General features: G+C 37.5%; 1 protein-coding gene across 1 annotated transcript in view; it reads left to right on the top strand.

Moving 5' to 3' along the window:
- Window positions 1-19,025, top strand: part of CNKSR3 (CNKSR family member 3) — a 117,756-nt gene that overhangs the window by 49,804 nt on the left and 48,927 nt on the right. Inside the window, exon 2 of the mRNA XM_044671733.1 lies at window positions 8,152-8,315. Within this exon, the coding sequence (XP_044527668.1) occupies window positions 8,152-8,315 (164 nt within the window). The remainder of the gene's footprint in view (window positions 1-8,151; window positions 8,316-19,025) is intronic.

The following is a 19,025-nucleotide window of genomic DNA, read 5'->3' as shown; positions in this document are numbered from 1 at the left end:
TTTTGAAGATACAATGTTTTCTTCTCTACAGTTTACTTCTCTACTTCCATATTTTCCAAGTTATTTCTGTTCTCCCATAGCAATCTAACAGAGATTTTACACGTGTAGTCATGTAAAACATATTTACATATTTGCCATTTTGTGGAAGAGATCTCAAAAAGAACAAAGTGAAACCTAGTACCCTTTGGTCTGCATTCAGACCATCATTTCTTTCTCAGGAGGCAGAAGGCATTTTTCAACATGAGTATCTGGGATTGTTTTAGATTACTTTATTGCTGAGAATAACTAGATCATTCATAATTGTTCACCAAAAAATACTGCTGTTACTGTGTACAGTTTTCTTTTGGTTCCACTTACTTCACTTTGTATCAATTCATGTAAGTCTTTACAGGTTTTTCCAAAATCATCCTGCTCGTCCTTTCTTATAGCACAATAGTATTCCATTATAATCATATACTACAACTTGTTCAAACCTTTCTCAATTTTTTTCTACCATGAAAAGAACTGCAACAAATATTTTTGTGCAAATGGATCCTTTTCCTTTTTTTTTTTTTTAATCTTGTTGGGATATGTATCTTGTAATTGTATTGCTGGAGCAAATGGCATGCACCATTTTAGAACTCTTTGGGCATATGAATTCAGGCTTCTGAACAAGAAAGGACTATACAGAACAAAAACATCCAGCAAACATTTAAGTTTCAATTATATAAAAGACACTGTGGTGTACCCTGGAGGTAAAGATAAATTTGGCTTTACTCTTTGAGGAATTTAGATACTAGTAGAAAAGCTTATATTCTAATGAAACAGCATAAATAGCCAGCAGAAAAATTAGAGTACAATTTCATGAAAGATTAAAAATAGGTGCTATGATTGTTTCTCATGTGGATCACCAAGGGCAGCTCGGTAGTACAGTGGATAAAGATTTGGGCTTGGAGACAGGAAGATCAGAGTTCAGATGTGGCCTTGGGCAACTCATTTAACCCCTATTTGCCTCAGTTCCTTATCTGTAAAATGGAGACACAATGGAGAAGGAACTGGCAAACCCCTCCAGAATCTTTGCCAAGAAAATTCCATGGACAAAAATCCTTGGCATTATGTAGAGTCTGTCATGACAGAATGACACCGATAGTCATGAGGAAGGAAGAAAATGGCCTGGTTTTGTGCATTCTGTTGCCATTAATAAGAAATTTTAACCTTAATTTTGTTATTTACAACTTTGTTAGTCATTTAGGAATATATCTAGACCAGTATCCTTAAGCATGTAAACTTCATTCAGTTTCCATTTATTATAGTTAGTTCTAGCCTTACTCTGTCCATGCTCAGCACATAGTCCACAAAAATATTTAAAAGAATATCTTCCCTTGCTATGTAGCTGGGTTGACTTCTTGTAGAAAAGCAAGATTCATGTTTTCATCATTTTTTGTGATTATTTTAAGGGAAATTCTGAATATCAGGAATCTGGGGAATCTATGTTTTGGTTTATTAATCTTGATCTGGAAATCCTATTTCCTGAATGTTGGGAGGCCAGGAATCCAAGGAAGAATGAATCATTTTGAAGAACCTCAGTTATCTTGCTTTAATCCCTACCTGGTTATATCCTTTTTTTTTTTTTTTTTTTTTTGGTCTCACAGGCATGGTTGTGTTTTAGGTGCACTGGGAATATTGAAGCCTAGCCTTTTGTGTTCTTGGAGAAGTGTTTGTTCTATTTTCCCAGATTGCTTTGATTTGGGACTTCATATTAGAAATATGAAAATAGTCAATGGTTATGTAGTTTTGAATGCTTGAAGATATGGCTGTGAGTGGTATTTCCAGGAAGGAGTGAAGATAGCAGAAAGCTAGAGATTATAACCAGTTTCTGTGTTTCTGAAGAGATATAGCAGAAAATGCTCTGACACCTAGTTTTGTGGACATGACTATACTTTGTTCGGTTGGTAGAATAGCTAAAAGGAAGCGAGGTAATATAGAAGAACCAGCCGGAGGACCAGAAACCTTGCCCCAGAAAATAGTAGAGTTCACTTTACTGCTGTGGTGAGAAAGAATTCATTCATTTATGTTCACTATGTTTATTGGTTTGGAATATTGCTGCACCTTGTCATAAACATTCTGAATGGCATCAATCATTTGAATGATAAAATAGAAGAAGATGTAGGAGATTGGACTGAATTCTACCCATCCTAGGACATGTCTATTCTTCATCCAAATGTATATTTTGTTTCTCGGTCATTGCCTGTTAGAGAACAATCTCAGTAAATGGAGATGCAATTAATAGATTACAAAAAACTCAACCATAGTAAAATTGTAAAGAATCAAACTCTATTCTTACAAGGGAGCATCAGGTTCAGCAAATACCCTCACTTGTTCACCACTGTAATCAAGATTGTAGGTCTTAGAGGCAGCTGGGTAGCTCAGTGGATTGAGAGCCAGGCCTAGAGATGGGAGGTCCTAGGTTCAAATCTGGCCTCAGACACTTCCCAGCTGTGTGACCCTGGGCAAGTCACTTGACCCCCATTGCCTACCTGTACCATTCTTCTGCCTTGGAGCCAATACACAGTATTGACTCCAAGATGGAAGGTAAGGGTTAAAAAAAAAAAAAGATTGTAGTTCTTACTTTGATATCTAATGCATCTTGAAACTAAATGTCATTGAATGTGCATTATTAATCAATCAGTCAATTAATTAATTTACTAATTATTCCTACTTGTGTGATATGTCCAAGGGCAAACTTTTTAAGTACAATTTATACTTTGTTTTTACATCTATCCAGTATTTGACATCAAAGGATTAGTTGTACTGCATTCATGTGGAGGTTAAACTATCTTTAGCTTCTAAAGAGCTAGAGAAAATTGGGTCCTACACTCAGCTCAGCAGGGCTACTTTAGAAAATTTAAAAGAAATGAAAAGTCAGCTTTAAAAGGTAAACGAAATATTTCCATAATAATAATAAATAACAATTTAATACAAATAATAATAATAAACCAAGGGGCAGGGGGAATAGAAAATAAATTTAAGTGTAAAGATCACACTGTTGCCCATTCGAAAGCCACCTTACTATGTCTTTAGTCACTTCACTAGTTAGCAATTAAATATTATAAGTTAGCAGGTATCGAATACCACTTTGACCCTTCCTTGCTACTTATTGTAATCACAGCCAGCTCAATTCATCTTTTGTCTCTTGTCTAGAATAATCAAGTTCGGTGAAGCTCTCAGGTCTCTTATTTCTTTTCTATCTTCAAAACAAGCTTCTCAGCTGCCTTTTACACTTGAGGCATATGATATCACTATATTTGCCTACGACATTCCTAATGTTCTTTCTGAGTAAATGATACAATATTCTTTTATCACCTGGATTCCTAACAGAACTAGGCATTTCAAAACTAAACAGATTTAGCATAGCTTATGAGCTCTTAGCACTGTATAGCAAGAGCTTTATAAATGTTTATTGACTGATTGGCCCAATAATACCTAGCATAGTAAATTCAAGCCCAAACCATTTTAGCATAGTATATTCATCATAGTATAGTCAGGTAGAGCCTAAGCTATTTTCTTCGTAGCTTGTATATAAAATAAATTTGTATATGAATAAAATAAAAATGAAAATAAATAGTTGTATATAAAACAAAAAAAAACTTATTGTGCGTTTAGAGTAACAACCTTACAAGGTAGGAAATAGAAGCATTATTATGCCTTTTTTACAAATGAAGAATATTACATTTGAAAGCCAGTTTTGCTGATTTCGAGTCCAGTCAATGGTCAGTTTTCTGTTACATCATACCATTTCCCAAAAGAAACTTATTTTGAGATATCCAGATTAAAACTCTGTAGTCAAGGGAAATGCTCTAATTTCAATAAATCTTATTTTTATTTTTAAAAATTAGTTTCTACTTTGAATAATTCCTTAAATACATATCAAAGTGACTTCTATTGCTCTTATTTAGCCACATAGATTGTTGTACAATGCCAAGAGAAGAGATTTGAGGCTCACAATGAGAGATCATCCCCGAGGGATCCCAGGGAGCTATGGGAGGTGAGGGTGAGAGTTGGCAAAGCTTTCCTCTTCAGTTATCTCTTTACAATGTGGCTTAATTATATGGTGCTAAATATTATGATTTTTCCATAACAACTGACATGTTTGAGTTATAATGAAATAAAACACACCCCAAAGTCAAATATCAGTGAGTTTGGGGTTTATCTGTGTCCTTGTATTCCATGCTTAAACATAGAGAATGAAGACTTGACTTTACTTGTGTGACTTTGTCAGAGACTTCTAAAAATAGAAAACAATACTCTAAAGTCTTAAAAATTCAAAGGGATGCGATGAGACAGATGTCCAGAGGGAATCATTTGCCTCAGTTTGTTGTCGTCACAGTGAGTCAGAAAATATCTAAACTGGGTAGGAAGAGTACCCTCAGTTAAAAAAAAAAAGCAGTCAGAAGTTTTCTGTGGAGTGGTGGGAAAATAGATAAGGCTTTGACATTCAGGTACACGATGTGAAATAGGATCCCAAGGTTGTGTGCCTGCTCTGTGGGTTATAGAAGAATAGACTTTAAAGAACATCTGATAGGCCTTTAAGGTTTAGCTAATGTCATAGTTCTATGCACTTCACATACCAGACAACTGAAGGTTGAAGAAGTTAGAGTCTAGATACTAGTTTCCAGTTAGTTAAGGGGCAAATCTATTGTCTGATTGTGGCCTAGTTAGTTATCTGATGTCAGCTTTATACACGAGGTAAGAAAAAAAAACTGCAGGTATTTCACATTAGTATTTTTATTGTCGCTTTCCTTTAATTTTCCTGTAAGGAGACCTTTTAATTTTTTGTTTGCTTATTAATAATTAAGTTAAAATTTTATTTAAATAAAAGGTAAAAACACTGGCTATCCAAAGCCAAGTTCCATTAAAAAAAAAAAAACAACACACTCACACACCCACCACATTTTTGCTTATCATTAAACTAGAGTTTCACTTTGTGTGGAAATGACCTCCTTTAATCTTGAGACTGAAAAGTAACTGAACATCAAAGGGTTGATATCACCATCTTTTGTTAACTTGACTTATCGGCAGCTACTCAAGTGGGAAGCCATATCAGGTGATTTGTTTGTAGGTGTATAATTTATAATCTACACAGAATCCTTTTCCTGAGTCACAGAAGTTTTCCTGAAGAAATCTGTGTAGGAGGAATCAGTGATCACAGGCCCCTCAAATTTACCATTTTAGAGATGGAATGCTTTCCTGAGTTCAAGGTCAGGGATACTTCCCAAGAGTGAATTCTAAGACCTTACAAGTACATTATGCTTCTTCTAGCCATTATGTTCTCCCTGTCATCCCCTTATTAAATGCCAGTTTTGTATCATGCATTGCATCAATCTTTTCTGCCTGATAACATACAGTATTCCATATCCATCTCAGTCAAGAGAAAGTGTGTGCATTTTTTCAACTTCTTTCTATGGCTGTTTAGCCATTATCAGTTTCATTTTTCATTGTTTTTGTTTACATTGTTGTAGTCGTGTATTTTGCTTTCCTAGTATTTATTACGTTTGTTAGTTGGTGTGTCTTCCCTGTGCTTCTCTGAATTCTTTCTCTTCATTGGTTCGTATGAGGCCGTAGTATTTTGTTATGCTCACATACCATAATTTGTTTTGCCATTGCCCAATTGATGGAGAATGCAAGAATGGGAATGTGGTTGGCTTTAATTACTAGTTTTCAGATTTTTCTGACTCATGTAAAATGTAGCCAAATGAATTTTTTTTCTGAAAAACTTTAAAGGTATTTCCATTTCAGTGTAAATAGCCCTACATCTTTAGCTAAAGAATTATAAGGATTTAGTAATTTCCTCTCGTTTAGTAAAATTCAATTCCATGCTGTAGCATATAATTTTATGTCATAAATTAACACTACTATTAAAATGAACATGACCATTTAAAAGTAGGTTCTTAAGAAATGCTTCTTGATTTTGCTTTTAAATCTGCCATTAACTGACCTATGTGACTTTGGGCAAAACAATTCACCTCCTTATGCCTTGGTTTCTACAAAATTATTGTTGTTGTTGTTCAGTTGTTTCAGCCATGTCTGATTCTTCCTGAACCCATTTGGGTTTTTTGTTTTGTTTTGTGGTTTGCCCTTTCCTTTTCCATTCTACAAAATTAGGCAATTGGAATTAAACTATCTTTTCCAACATTCCTTCAAACTATGATTCTAAACAGTTATGAGAGAAAATTATATTGTTTCGAGTACTATTTCTTATAGTAATTTAGTCAATCCACATGGGTACTTGTTCTGACTTAATCAAGTCTTTATTGTGTGACCATGAGAGATTTTTTTTTTTTAAACTCCAGTCTCAGTTTCTCATCTATCAAAGGAAGAAGTTAAAATATTTGTTCTCTAAGGTCCTTTGCTAAAGATACATTTTATAATTCTCCTTTAACAGTTATTTTTCTTGGAAAGAATCATAAGTGAAGGAAATCTTAAGATAAGACAGGAAAATTTTTCAAAGGTCAGTCCATGGTGGTGGACTTATAAGACCTAGTTCTGTTGAGGATATACTTATTTTGTAACTATAACATTTTACCTTGTTATCCTTGGTCAAAACTTTTTTCAATGAATATATCTGAAGACCATCCAACATATATCTGGTCTAGCGAAAATATTCCTAAATCATCCTAGTCGGTAGATTGTGTTGCATGAAATATGCAAGTACTAACATTCTTGTACAAAAAAGAAATTGGACAGTTCCTTGGTCTTTTTTGTAATGACTGTTATAGGAGTTAGAGCTAGAGATAATTTGAGAGATCATTCCGTCCACTTTCTTATCATTTTTCAGGCCAAATAATAACAGTTCACCTTTATGCTGTGATTGCTTTGAACTTTGTAAAAGTTTCTTCTTTACAAACATGAAGAAGGTTTGGGAGGCTGACTTGTAACTCCCAGTAGCACTCCTGATGACTCAAGTAGGATTTGAAATCGGGTCTTTTGATCTCAAGGACTGATGTCTATCCACTGTGCTGCTCTGTCTTATACCAGAGTTAACATTTCCCTTAAGCTAATAATTGTAACTTAAGTAATGCTGCTTTGTTAATAGCTAGTGCTGGGAATACATTTATTATTATATGCCCTTGGGAGGTTTATAATTTGCATTTGCCTCCTTGCATTTCTTTTTAGAAGATACTCCTCCCATTCCCATGCCTGGGAAATAGGTGCCCCCTCACCCCCCATGCTTGGAATTCTCCTCCTCCTTAGGCTTCCTTCAAATCTTAACTAATATTCCACCTTCTATAAGAAATCTTTCAGAAACTCTCTGAAAGCTAGTCAGCCTTCCCTTTGTGATCACCTTGTTTGTACATAACTGCATGTTGTCTCTCCCATCAGACTGGGATCTCCTTGAGCCTATCTTTGTATATATTCAGCTCTTAGTAAGGTGTAGATACTTAATAAGTGCTTGCTGACTTGTCCCTTGCTAATGATCTTGGGAGAGGGAATGATTCCGGACTCTGTGACCTAGATTCAAATCTGGTCTTTTAGCAATTATATTGAATTTTAAGGTTTGCAAAGTTCTTTAAATAAATATGATTTGATCCTCACAACTACCTTGGAAGATGGGTGCCATTATTATCTCCATTTTATATCTGAGAAAACTGTGGCAACAGGTTAAATGACTTGCCTAGTTAAATGACTTGCACATCTAGTAAGTGTCTGAAGCTGGATTTGAACTTGGGTCTTCCTGACTTCGAGTCCAGTGTTTTATCTAGTGTACCATCTAGCTGCCTCTGCCATTTATTACTGAAAGGTGACCCTTGAATAATAGCTCCCCTAAACCTCCTGTCTCTCAGTTTAATTTTCAGTAAAGCATGAATTTGGGAGATGACCTAGGATTGATTTAGATAATTTTTGAGGTTCCTTCCTACACTATATTTAAAATTCAAATGATCTTGCCCAGCCTTCCAAGGATTAAGACTTCTTTGCTTAAATTCATTTTTTAAAAAAGCCAACTTCTAAATACCTGCTGTTGAACAAGGTATTTTCCAGAAAGTTCCAGAGAATGACTGGCAAATAGGTAAAAATTTAAAGTGACAACAGTATGATTAGTGATCCTTAGCTTGATTTATTAGTATGGAAATGTGAATGAAGAGACACTAATGATTCTCTCCTTTCTTTTGACAGGGTTGGATGATTGTCTCCAGCAGTACGTCCATAAATTCGAACGGGAGAAAATAAATGGTGAACAACTCTTGCAGATTTCTCACCAGGATCTTGAGGAATTGGGTGTCTCCCGAATTGGACACCAGGAACTTGTGTTAGAAGCTGTGGATCTTCTTTGTGCACTGGTTAGTTACATAATTAAAACCATATACCCCCACAAAAATAGGTAAATAAGAATATTTTGAAAAAAACAACTTTCAGGATTTCTACCAATTTTTTCCCTTTCAAAATCAGATCTACCATGTTAGGTCCTTGGTTTTTGCCAAGAAAACATCTATAAAGGGGGAAAGGCAAGGGAGGGAAGGGAATTATATTATATTATGATACTATAATATAAATTACATGTTATAATGGTATAAGCTATATAATACTACACTATATTATACTATATTATTTTATATTATATATCTGGTACTCTATTAAGTGTTTTTTACAAATTTTTTTATTACTTGCTCTCACAACAACCCTGGGAGGTGGTGCTACTACTATTTCTATTTTACAATTGAGGAAACTGAAGCAAATAGAGGTTAAGTGACTTGCCCACAGTCACACAACTGGTGTCTGAGGCTAGCTTTGAACTTAGGTATTGTTATAGGAAAATTATAGATTAGGATTCCAGATTGCATGATTAGTGCTTTATCCACTGTGAGTGAATTGTTTTTTAGTGTTGAGTTCATGATTTCTTGTAGTAGAATAGAAGGGTAATCCTGAATGGAAATGGAAGCTTGGGTATAAATTAATAGTAATAATGAGTTTATTTTCTCTGTTGTAGTCAGTTGCCTGCATATTTATTGAAATAGTAGATGAGAGTGGCTATTTGATAATTTATAGTTTCTTTCCTACTGGAAAGGGACCTTGGAGAACATTTAGTCAGCCTCTCCCCCACTCTCCCTCTTCCTTTAAAGATGTGGAAACTGGGGCCAAAGAAGTTATGTCACTTGCCTCATGTCACCTGAAATAAATAAATAAAACAAATACACACCAAAGTAGTGATTAGTCAAACCTGAGACTTGAACCCTGCTTTTCTGACTTCAATTCCAGTGAGCTGTGAGGAGCTCCAACCCTTTGGAGTGACCACATTTTTAATATGTAAGATGGGGAGTCCTGGAGGGAGTCTTTGAGCTTTTGACTTTATTAATGTGAGGAAACTACCACCACTCTCACGTTATCTGTAATTTAGACTCTTAGTTACCTGGAACAAGATTAAATGGTCTGTTCGTGGTTATATACAGCGAGTATGTTTCAGAAGTTGACCTTGAGGACTTGACCTCAGATCTAACTGACTCCTTTGCTGGCCTTCTTTTCAGTCACTCATTCATTCATTCACTCAATTAATCAATAAACATTTATTATGCATCTCCGATGTGCCAGGCACTGTGAAAATCTGGGGATACAAAAAGAGACAAAAGATAGCTCTTACCCACAAGGAGCTCACAATCTGATGGGGGAATACAGTTGGCAAGCATATATTTCTATATATGTGTATGAGTGCTTTTATAAGATATATGTGTGTGTGTGTATGCACCCCGAATTGATATAACCAGGATAAATAAGAAATAATTGAGAGAGGGAAGGCACTGAGAGGGGTTAGGAAGCTAGGGAAGTCAGTAGTTGGAATGGAGAGCATTTGGGGCACAGGAGACAGCCAGAGAAAATGCAGGGCGGCAGGAGATGTAATGTCTTTTTGGTGGTACAGCCAAGAGGCCAGTATTAGTTATTTAAATGCCACACTGCTTTTCTCAGATCATTAAGATAATAGCAACAGAGACTTTATGTAATCCACAGAAGTAGTCAAAATAGAGAAATAAAAAGTACTTGATACACCATAACATTAAAGCAATTTACTTTTTTGAAAAGTTTTTCAGCATTAGCAGAACTTTACCAATAATATTATAGGCTCTTAATAATAATTTCTTGTTGGGGCAGCGAGGTAGCACACTGGGTAGAGAACTAGGACTGGAGTTGGGGGCATGGGTAAGCTGGGTTCAAATGTAATCTCAGATATTTCCTGGCTGTGTGACCCTGGGCAAGTCACTTAAACCCCCTTTGCCTAGCCCTTTCTTCTACTCTTCTGCTTTGGAATCAATATTTGGTATTGATTCTCAGTCAAAAGGTAAGTGTTTTTAAAAGAAAAAATAATTTCTTGTTACCAAGTTTGTTTTTTGAAAATGGAGAGATATCAACTTTACCTGCATATTACCTGAGTTGCTAAAACTTGTGAATTAAAACTAATTGCATTTTTGTTCTTTCACTGAATTTGTAGCTACACCTGTAGGGGGAACATTTGAAAAAATTTTTTTTATTACCAGCTTCAATAAACACAATCAAATAAACATGCAGAAAAAATCCTTTTAGAGGATGGAGTCGAATGAATTAATAAAGAAACTGTTCTCTGACCCCTTCCTGGCATGCCTGAAGTTCCACTTTTGCTCCTGTTTTCCTTCCTTTTAAAGACAAATCAGCAAGCCTTCTTGGACATCTGCTGTGTGCTAGGCACTATGCTAAACATTGGGGAAGGAAGCAAGCATTTATTAATAAGCTCTTAAATAGACCAGACAACTCTGTAAGTGCTTTATATATATTAACTTATTTGATTCTAACAACTCTTCCGAATGGTGAGTGCTATTATCATTCCCATTTTACAGTTGAAGAAACTGAGACAGAGGAAGGTAAAGGGACTTACCCAAGCTTTCATATCTACTGAGGCCAGATTTAAATTAAATTGAAATTGAAAAGTCTTCTTGGCTTCAGACCTACCACTCTATCCACTGTGCCTCTAGCTGTCCCCAGATAGCTAGAGATGCAAAGAAAAGCAAAAATAGTCCTTGCCCTCTAGGAGTTCACCTATTCATCAAATATTTTTTAAAAATTCGTCTGGTGTTTATTTGATGCAAACTATAGGTCTGCTGTTTCTGCTTTTGCTCAGTGTCCCCTTGTATATATTCCCATATTTCCTATTTGTGGCACAAATATTCCATGACCTTAATATATGTAGGAGTGTTTTACTTATAAATGGTTCTATTGAGTGGGGAATCAAAGTTGCCTTTGACAGTGTCATGTTATGGCTGTGATTTCTTTAAAGGTCTGGGTTTGCACAAACTTGAGAGCATTCCCCCATGTTTGTACTGCTAGGAAATAGTGCCAGGAGTGTATACTATTACATCACAGAGAATGGTGGGAAAGAATTATTTTGCCATTGCTGGTCTGAGTTCCATTGATTATATAACACTTACCGCATTGTCTGTGTTCTTGAAATGGACAGAGCCTTGTCTTCCTTTCTGAAATGTACTGCCCTTATTTAGGAGGGGGAAATGGGGAATTTATTTGTAGTCGATAAATGAGCTGCCACAAGGGAGATACTGTAGCCAAGTGGTCTGAACATCCGCCTGGGAGTCAAAATCTTTGAATTTTAATCCTGACTGCCAATGATTCACTTTGCAACCTTCAGAAACATTCTGGGGTCTGGTTTTTCCATCTATCCTGTAACACTCACCTCAGATGTTCTATGTCTGAATGTTTAAATGCTTTGCACTCCTCTGAGAACAGGGGGCTGCAGGAGTTCTGCCTGTCACCATGGATTCAAATCGGATGTTATTTGCAAAAAAAAAAAAAAAAAAAAAGGCATTTTACTTTCAGATGGGGTTTGGGGGAAGGATTAAAAAAATACATACTGGAAATATTACCTTATGATGTGTTGTTCTGCTAAAATAGTCTTAAATTTCCATTGTCTTTTTCATTTATATTGTTAATTGAAGGACAGATAAATTAGCTTGAAATCTTATTTGTCTGATGTACCAAGAAATGAAAGGGTGGAGTGGGCAGTCATGTGAGCACACAGTGTGGACATTAAGTGAAATAATGGACATGACAGCCACCCCAGGGCATTCCTGTTTCTTCTCCTTTTCCCTACCTCTTAAAATATTAGAATAGAGTGAACAAAGCTGGAGAAATGCCAGATCCCAAAGCTATGCTTTATCTCCTACAATTTCCTCCTTATTTCCTTAGTAGACAAAGTTTTGACCTCAGACCCATTTCTGGAAATGCTTTGTGCAACAGAGCTCCAGTTAATGCATTAGACAGAAAGTTCATGTGATGTAGCTGAAATAAAGAGCTGGGGGTGGGGGGTGGCGGGGTGGACTATGGGGGTGGCAGGACTGTTTGGTGGCCTTGGTTTCAAATTAAACTGGACTTTTGTAAGAATAATTGTTCCATTTTTAATCTGTGATGCAATGCCTTTTTTGGTCATGGCATTCATCTCTCTCTCTTTTTTAATATTCTTAATTCAATACTAACTTAAATAGCATTTCCTCCCTTTTATGATAGAAGGCCTTTAGCTATATTGTTACATCAATGGCAGTATGGTATAGCGGAGATTGGGGTGGGATTCAGGAAGACTTAGATTTAAATCCTGCCCCAGATATTTATTCACTTGGCACGTCACCTACTACTCTGCTCTGAGCCTCAGTCTCCTCATCTATAACATAAGAGAGCTGGACTCAAAGACCTCTGAGGTTCCTTCCATCTCTAAATCTATCATCCCATGATTCAGTAAATTGCAACTCCTATGTCTTATGGAATGTTATTTGAAACTCTGAATTCTTGAGGGTTTTGCCAGCTACCCAGAAAAACCTTGGAGAAGGGGCTACTAAATTTGGAGAATTGCTTCATGATTCAAAGGTTGTTCTCCAGGTGATGAATGTTTTTGGTTCACCAGGAATTCATGAACAGTCTCTTAGTGTGTGGAAGGTTTATTGCTTCTCTTAATGGGGTTGAGGGAGTAACCACACAGAAATTATTGTGATGAATAACCCTTTTCCCCAGCAAATATCTGACTTGCCTGACTGCTCCTTCACTGTCTCCTCATCCATATCACAACCCCTAACTGTGGGTGGAACCCAAGGTTCTGTCCTAGGTCTCTCCCTCTTCTCCTCCCTCAACTGACTGATTCTTGGCAACCTGGTCTCCTTCTCCTTCTCCTTCTCCTTCTCCTCCTCCTTCTCCTCCTCCTCTTTCTTCTTTTTTTTTTCACCCTTACCTTCCATCTTAGAATCTATACTTGGTTCCAAGGCAGAAGAGTGGTAAGGGTAGGCAATGGAGGTCAAGTGATTTGCCCAGAGTCACACAGCTGGGAAGTGTCTGAGGCCAGATTTGAACCTAGGACCTCTTGCCTCTAAGCTTGACTCTCAATCCACTGAGTTACCCAGCTGCCCCAACCTGGTCACTTCTCAAGGGTTGAGCCTACCATCGTAATGTTGATGGCTCACAGATAAGTATATCTCTACTCCTTCTTCTCCCACTACACTCCTGAGCTTCGTCTCACATCATCAATTGCCTATTGGACATCTCTGTATGTCTTGGAAACATTTCAAAATCCATGTGTCCAAAATGGAAGTAATCCTCTCCCATTCATACTCCTTCTCTGCCCCTTCCACCTTCCCAATTGTACTCAAGGCAGGACTCCCCTTCCAGTGTCCCAGGTTCAAACCACGGCACCATTGTTTGAGCCCTAACTATCCTACACCTCACGGTGCCATGCCTTACTTACTGGTTTTCCTTTTTACATCTCTCGTATCTGACCGTTTCCCTTTGTTTATATAGCTATGAAGGGAGCTTGGTTCTAGCCCTTATCACCGCATGCCTAGACCATGACAAGTTTCCTAGTGAGTTATACTGACTCGAGTCTCTCAGCAATCCATTCTGCAAACTGCTGCCAAAGTCAGGCAGATCAGACTATGTGACTCCCCCCTTCCACCGCCTCAGTGTCTCCCTGCTGCCTCTGGGATCAAATCTACACTGCTCTTTAGCTTTTAAAGCCCTTCCCACCTGGAGTCCAACTTTTTTTTTTTTTTAATTAATCACAGCCTATGGACAGCACTCTGGGATCCAGCCTGTCTGTTCTTCCCTGTTTCTCACACACAAAACGCCATCTCTTACCCCTCTGCCTTTGTGGTGGCCATCCCTCCTGCCTGGCATCCATTCCCTCCTTTCCTCTTTCTCACAGAATCCCTCTCTTCCAAGCCACATTTTCTCCACAAAAGCCTTTTCCTGTTCTGTCTGCTTGTGACTTCCATCCCTAAACTGCCTCATGTTTAACTTCTTTGTATATATTTGCATTTATTCACTTTATGTTGTGTGGATTTTTATATGTAATTGTTACTTTCCCCGTTAGACTGTATGTTTCATTCTTTGTGCTTTGGGCTACTGGGTGGCAAAATGAATAAAGTACCAGCCTGGGATCAGGGAGATCCTTGTTTGCTTCAGTTCCCTCAACTGTAAAAGGGGAATAAATAATGAACTCCTACCAAGGTGGGGAGGATCAAATGAATGATTGCATAGTGCTTAGCACAGCACCTGGTCCACAGTAAGTGCTATACAAATGTTAAGAACTATCATCATCATCAGAAGTAGTAGTAGTATTTGTAGTAGTGGTAGTAGTGATGGTGGTGGTAGCAGTGGTAATAGTGGTAGTATTGGTGGTAGTAGTAGTAGTAGTAGCAGTAGTAGTAGTAGAAGAGGAAAAAGAGAAAGAGAAAGAAATACTGGTGGTATATGCCTGACGCATGCTAAATAATAAGTACTTATTGATTGATTGAATCCTCTTGATCTTTAAGATGAAGTCTTTCCTGAGCCACCCAATTGTTAGTGCTCTTCCTCCTTTTCAAACTACTTGGTTTTCATTTGTATTTATTTACTTTATGCTTTCTGTATATTTATTTATTTATTTTAAACCCTTACCTTTTCTGTCTTAGAATCAATACTGTGTATTGGTTCTAAGGTAGAAGAGTGGTAAAGACTAGGCAATGGGGGTTAAGTGACTTGCTCAGGGTCACACAGCTAGGAAGTGTCTGAGGCCAGCTTTGAACCCAGGACTTCCTATCTCTGGGCCTGGCTCTCAATCCACTGAGCCACCTTGCTGCCCCCTTTCTTTATTTTTATATGTACTTCTTGGCTTCTCCTTTAGAATGTGAACTCTTTTAAAATAGGGGATGTTTATTTTTTTGAGGGGGGCAGTCTCAACTTGCTGGCACCGAGTAAGCACTTAATAAATGGTTGTTGAGTGATCATTGTGGATGATGAAGCAACTTACTCTGTCAATACAAAAGAAGGGTAAGGGCTAGACAATTGGGGTTAAGTGACTTGTCCAGGGTCAAACAGATAGGAAGTATCTGAGGCCACATTTAAACCCAAGTCCTCTATCATCTGTGCTACCTAGATGTCCCTGCCATTCTCTGCTATTTAAAGTTTTAAGAGTCCTTTGGAGTGTTTCTGAGATTTAGCAACTTGTCACACAAACAGTCTATGTCAGGGGCAGTATTTGACCCAGATCTTACTTGGTGTTAAGAACTATCATCAAGCTCTCTATTTTGCCAAGTTTGCTTCTATGGTAGCACATGGGAATAATATAGACAAGTCATTTTATGATTGTTATAGGCACTTAGAGGTTTTGTGGATGTGAATTTTATAATACCTTGGCAATGTTTGATGTGAAAACAAATAACTAGAGGAGACAGACAGAGAGAGAGAGAGAGAGAGAGAGAGAGAGAGAGAGAGAGAGAGAGAGAGAGAGAGAGAGAGAGAGAAATGTCAAACTCAGAAGAGTTTTTGAGCTCTTCTAGGGAAGAAGATATGCCACTGGATGTTGGTGGTGGATGTCTTCCCTAAAGGAAAAAGATAAATGATTCCACAAAGAATACTTAAAAGATAAGAATCACAAAAGAACAGTTTCACAGATTGTTTTGTAGGGCAGAGGAGAAGAGGTGATAGTTTCTGGGACTAAGGACCAAGAAGAATGATCATTTGAATTAGATGTTAAGAGCTGTATTCAGTAGAGTGGTGAGTTCTGAAGTCAAATTCTAAGAGGTTGAGGATTAGAAGGTGAGGTGAGTAGGAGGAGGAAAAGAGTAGATGGATTTTTTTTTTTAAAGAAATTTAGGACTTAAGTGGAGGGAGGATACAAGTTTATAGCTTGAGGGTCAGATTAAAAAATTTTTTTAATTCTTAATTTTTAAAGAATAGGGAAGTCTGGGCAGTGAATGAGGAGCTTGTAGATAAAAGTGAGATTGAGAGTGATTAGAGAAGTAATGATTGATGGGGCAAGCTCCTGGAGATAAAATTGGAAGATAGCAGTTGTTTGGCAAACTGATGGACCAGCCCTTCCTTTGAGACTGCAGCAAAAGCCAAGGATGAATAATTATCAGGGTGTGGGATGGGGAGAGGAGGGCACTAAGTAGGAGGTAAAATCATCTCCTGAGAGAGAGGTGGGAAGGCTACACTGCTGTAGGAGAGAGGAATAGCAAGATTGTAAATCAGGAAATAAGAAGAGGATTTCCAGTTAAAGCTTGTGTATCCTGTTGGAGTAGATTCACCATATGAGGCACTTATTGGTCATTAAACAGTTAACAAAAGGAAGATTATTTATCTCTAACAAAGCAAAGACATTCAACAAGGATACAATAGCATAGCTTCTGTAGATTGACTCCTTCCCTCATTTCTCCATGGAAGTCTGTCTGGTCAGTAGAGTGCCCTATCTTTGGCGGCCTTCGTCAATCTGTCTAGTCAGAATAGTCCCAACCCCATGTGGATGGAAACTTTAATTAAAGTATAGGGGACCCTGAAGCTGTGTCAGTATAGTCCTCAGCCACCAGAAAGCTACAGGTAAGACAAAGATTGAGCCTTGTCCTGCCCTGGATCAGTCAAATCCTGTCTGCCCTTTTTTCATAACTCATATTGGGGATGGGGGTGGAGGGCAACCTGATAGGTAATTAATCCTTTCACAAAGTGAGGTAATATGGATTTGTAGTGAAATGATCAGGCCTTCCATGTACCTACCCGCTTAACATGGAACTACGGTATGGCTTGAAGTTCTCAGTTCAAAATTCAGAGAATAATTCTCGAAATCTGTTTACAGAAATGGGCAGTCTCAAATGAGTGGGTCTTTTCTGCTAGAGGGAAGGATATGTAGTCTTAAAGTTATCCTATTGTTAGATTTTCTTTATACTTATGTTAGGAAAGGTATCCTTTGTCTTTTTTTTAAAATCCTTACCTTTCACCCTAGAATCAATACTATGTATTGGTTCCAAGGCAGAAGAGTGATAAGGACTAGGCAATGGGGGTTAAGTGACTTGCCCAGGGTCACACAGCTAGGAAGTGTCTGAGGCCAGATTTAAACCTAGGACCTCCTGTCTCTGGGCCTGGCTCTCAACCCACTGAGCCATGCAGCTCCTCCCCCACACCATCCTTTTCAGAAATTAACCTTCAAGTTGAATGACATTAGAATGAGAAGATAATATAAACTTGCTTCAAAAAGTGAAAAAATTGGGGTAGCTGGGTAGCTCAGTGGATTGAGAGTCAGGCCTAGAGACGGGAGGTCCTAGGTTCAAAGCCAGCCTCAGACACTTCTCAGCTGTGTGACCCTGGGCAAGTCACTTGAACCCCATTGCCCACCCTTGCCACTCTTCTGCCTTGGAGCCAATACACAGAAGTTAAGGGTTTAAAAAAAAAAGTGAAAAAATGGTAGAAATGCAAAAAGCAAAAAATCAAAGACTCCTTTAACCAAGTCTTTTTCAATCTTTTTTAATTCTTATGCTCCAAATTTTTTTCTACCTCAACTTTGCAGTGGAATCTAATTAGGGCAAGATAAAATTGAGGATAGAGATTGTACTTTTCCAACAGGAAGATTAGAAAAAAATTTTTTATTTGATATATAGACAAAAAATCATTATTATCCTTTCTTTCAGGAGTTCTTGATCCTAGTAGATAATGGGCCTAATTGGACCATAGGTCATGGATTTTGAGCTGGAAAGGACTTGAGGGGCCATCTAATCCATCCTTTTGTATTATAGTTATGGAGAACAAAGTTCAAGAGGATTAAGTGATTTGCCCTAGATCATAGAAGTAGATGTTCAAAGTAGAATTTTAATGTAGGTCCTCGCTCCAGAATTAATGCATTTTTTTCTACTACCATAGATTTTCTTTCACTCAAGTGCAGAGTATGATTCCAGGCTTTCATATTTCTAACTTTGGGGATCACTTTACAACTTATTCTGGTCTATAGTTTATATGTAGTTTCAGGTTCATTTATGGAATAGAAAAAACAGAGTGTCAAAGCACAAAATTTTCACATGTGGAAGTCATTCATCCACTCAAGAAAAGGATTCTACCCTTCAATTTAGAGAGAAGAGAATAAGCATTTTTTAAGTACCTCTCAAGTTCCAGGCCCTAGGCTAAGTGCTTTACAGATATCTCATTTGATTCTCCCAATAGTCCTGGGAGGTAGGTGCCATCATTATTCTCATTTTACAGTTGACAAAACTGAGGTAGGTAGAAATTAAATGATTTGTCCAGGTTTAAAGAGCTAGCCAGTATCTCAGATTAAATCTAAACTCTGGTCTTCCTGACTCCAGACACAGCATTTTGTCCATTGAGCCACCTAAACTATTACTCAAACAATGGCTATGTTCAGAGAGCTGTGCTGAGATGGAACAGGTCTTTGCCCTCATTGAATGTAAAAGATCTTAGAAACATAGATTTAGACCTGGAAGGGATTTTGAAATCATAAAATCCAACTCTCTCATTTTACAAAATTAAGAAGCTCAGAAAGAAGTTAATTGCCCATGGTCATATGGCTAGAAAATGAAAGAAGCAGGCTTTGAATTTTAAGTCTTCCTGACTCCAAGTCTAGTCCTCTGTTCACTATTCTGTGTTTCCTTTCTGTAGTAGAAGATATAGCATCCACAAATTGTTAATGAGATTTTTATCATAGAAGAAGCAGTGTGGAATATCATAAGACTAAATTGCAGAAAAGGTGCTTATCTGAGGTGGTGGAGGGACTTTAC

The sequence above is a fragment of the Gracilinanus agilis genome, chromosome 4 (assembly GCF_016433145.1).
Source record: "Gracilinanus agilis isolate LMUSP501 chromosome 4, AgileGrace, whole genome shotgun sequence".
NCBI lineage: Eukaryota > Metazoa > Chordata > Mammalia > Didelphimorphia > Didelphidae > Gracilinanus > Gracilinanus agilis.
This window is presented reverse-complemented; position numbering and strand designations above follow the sequence as displayed.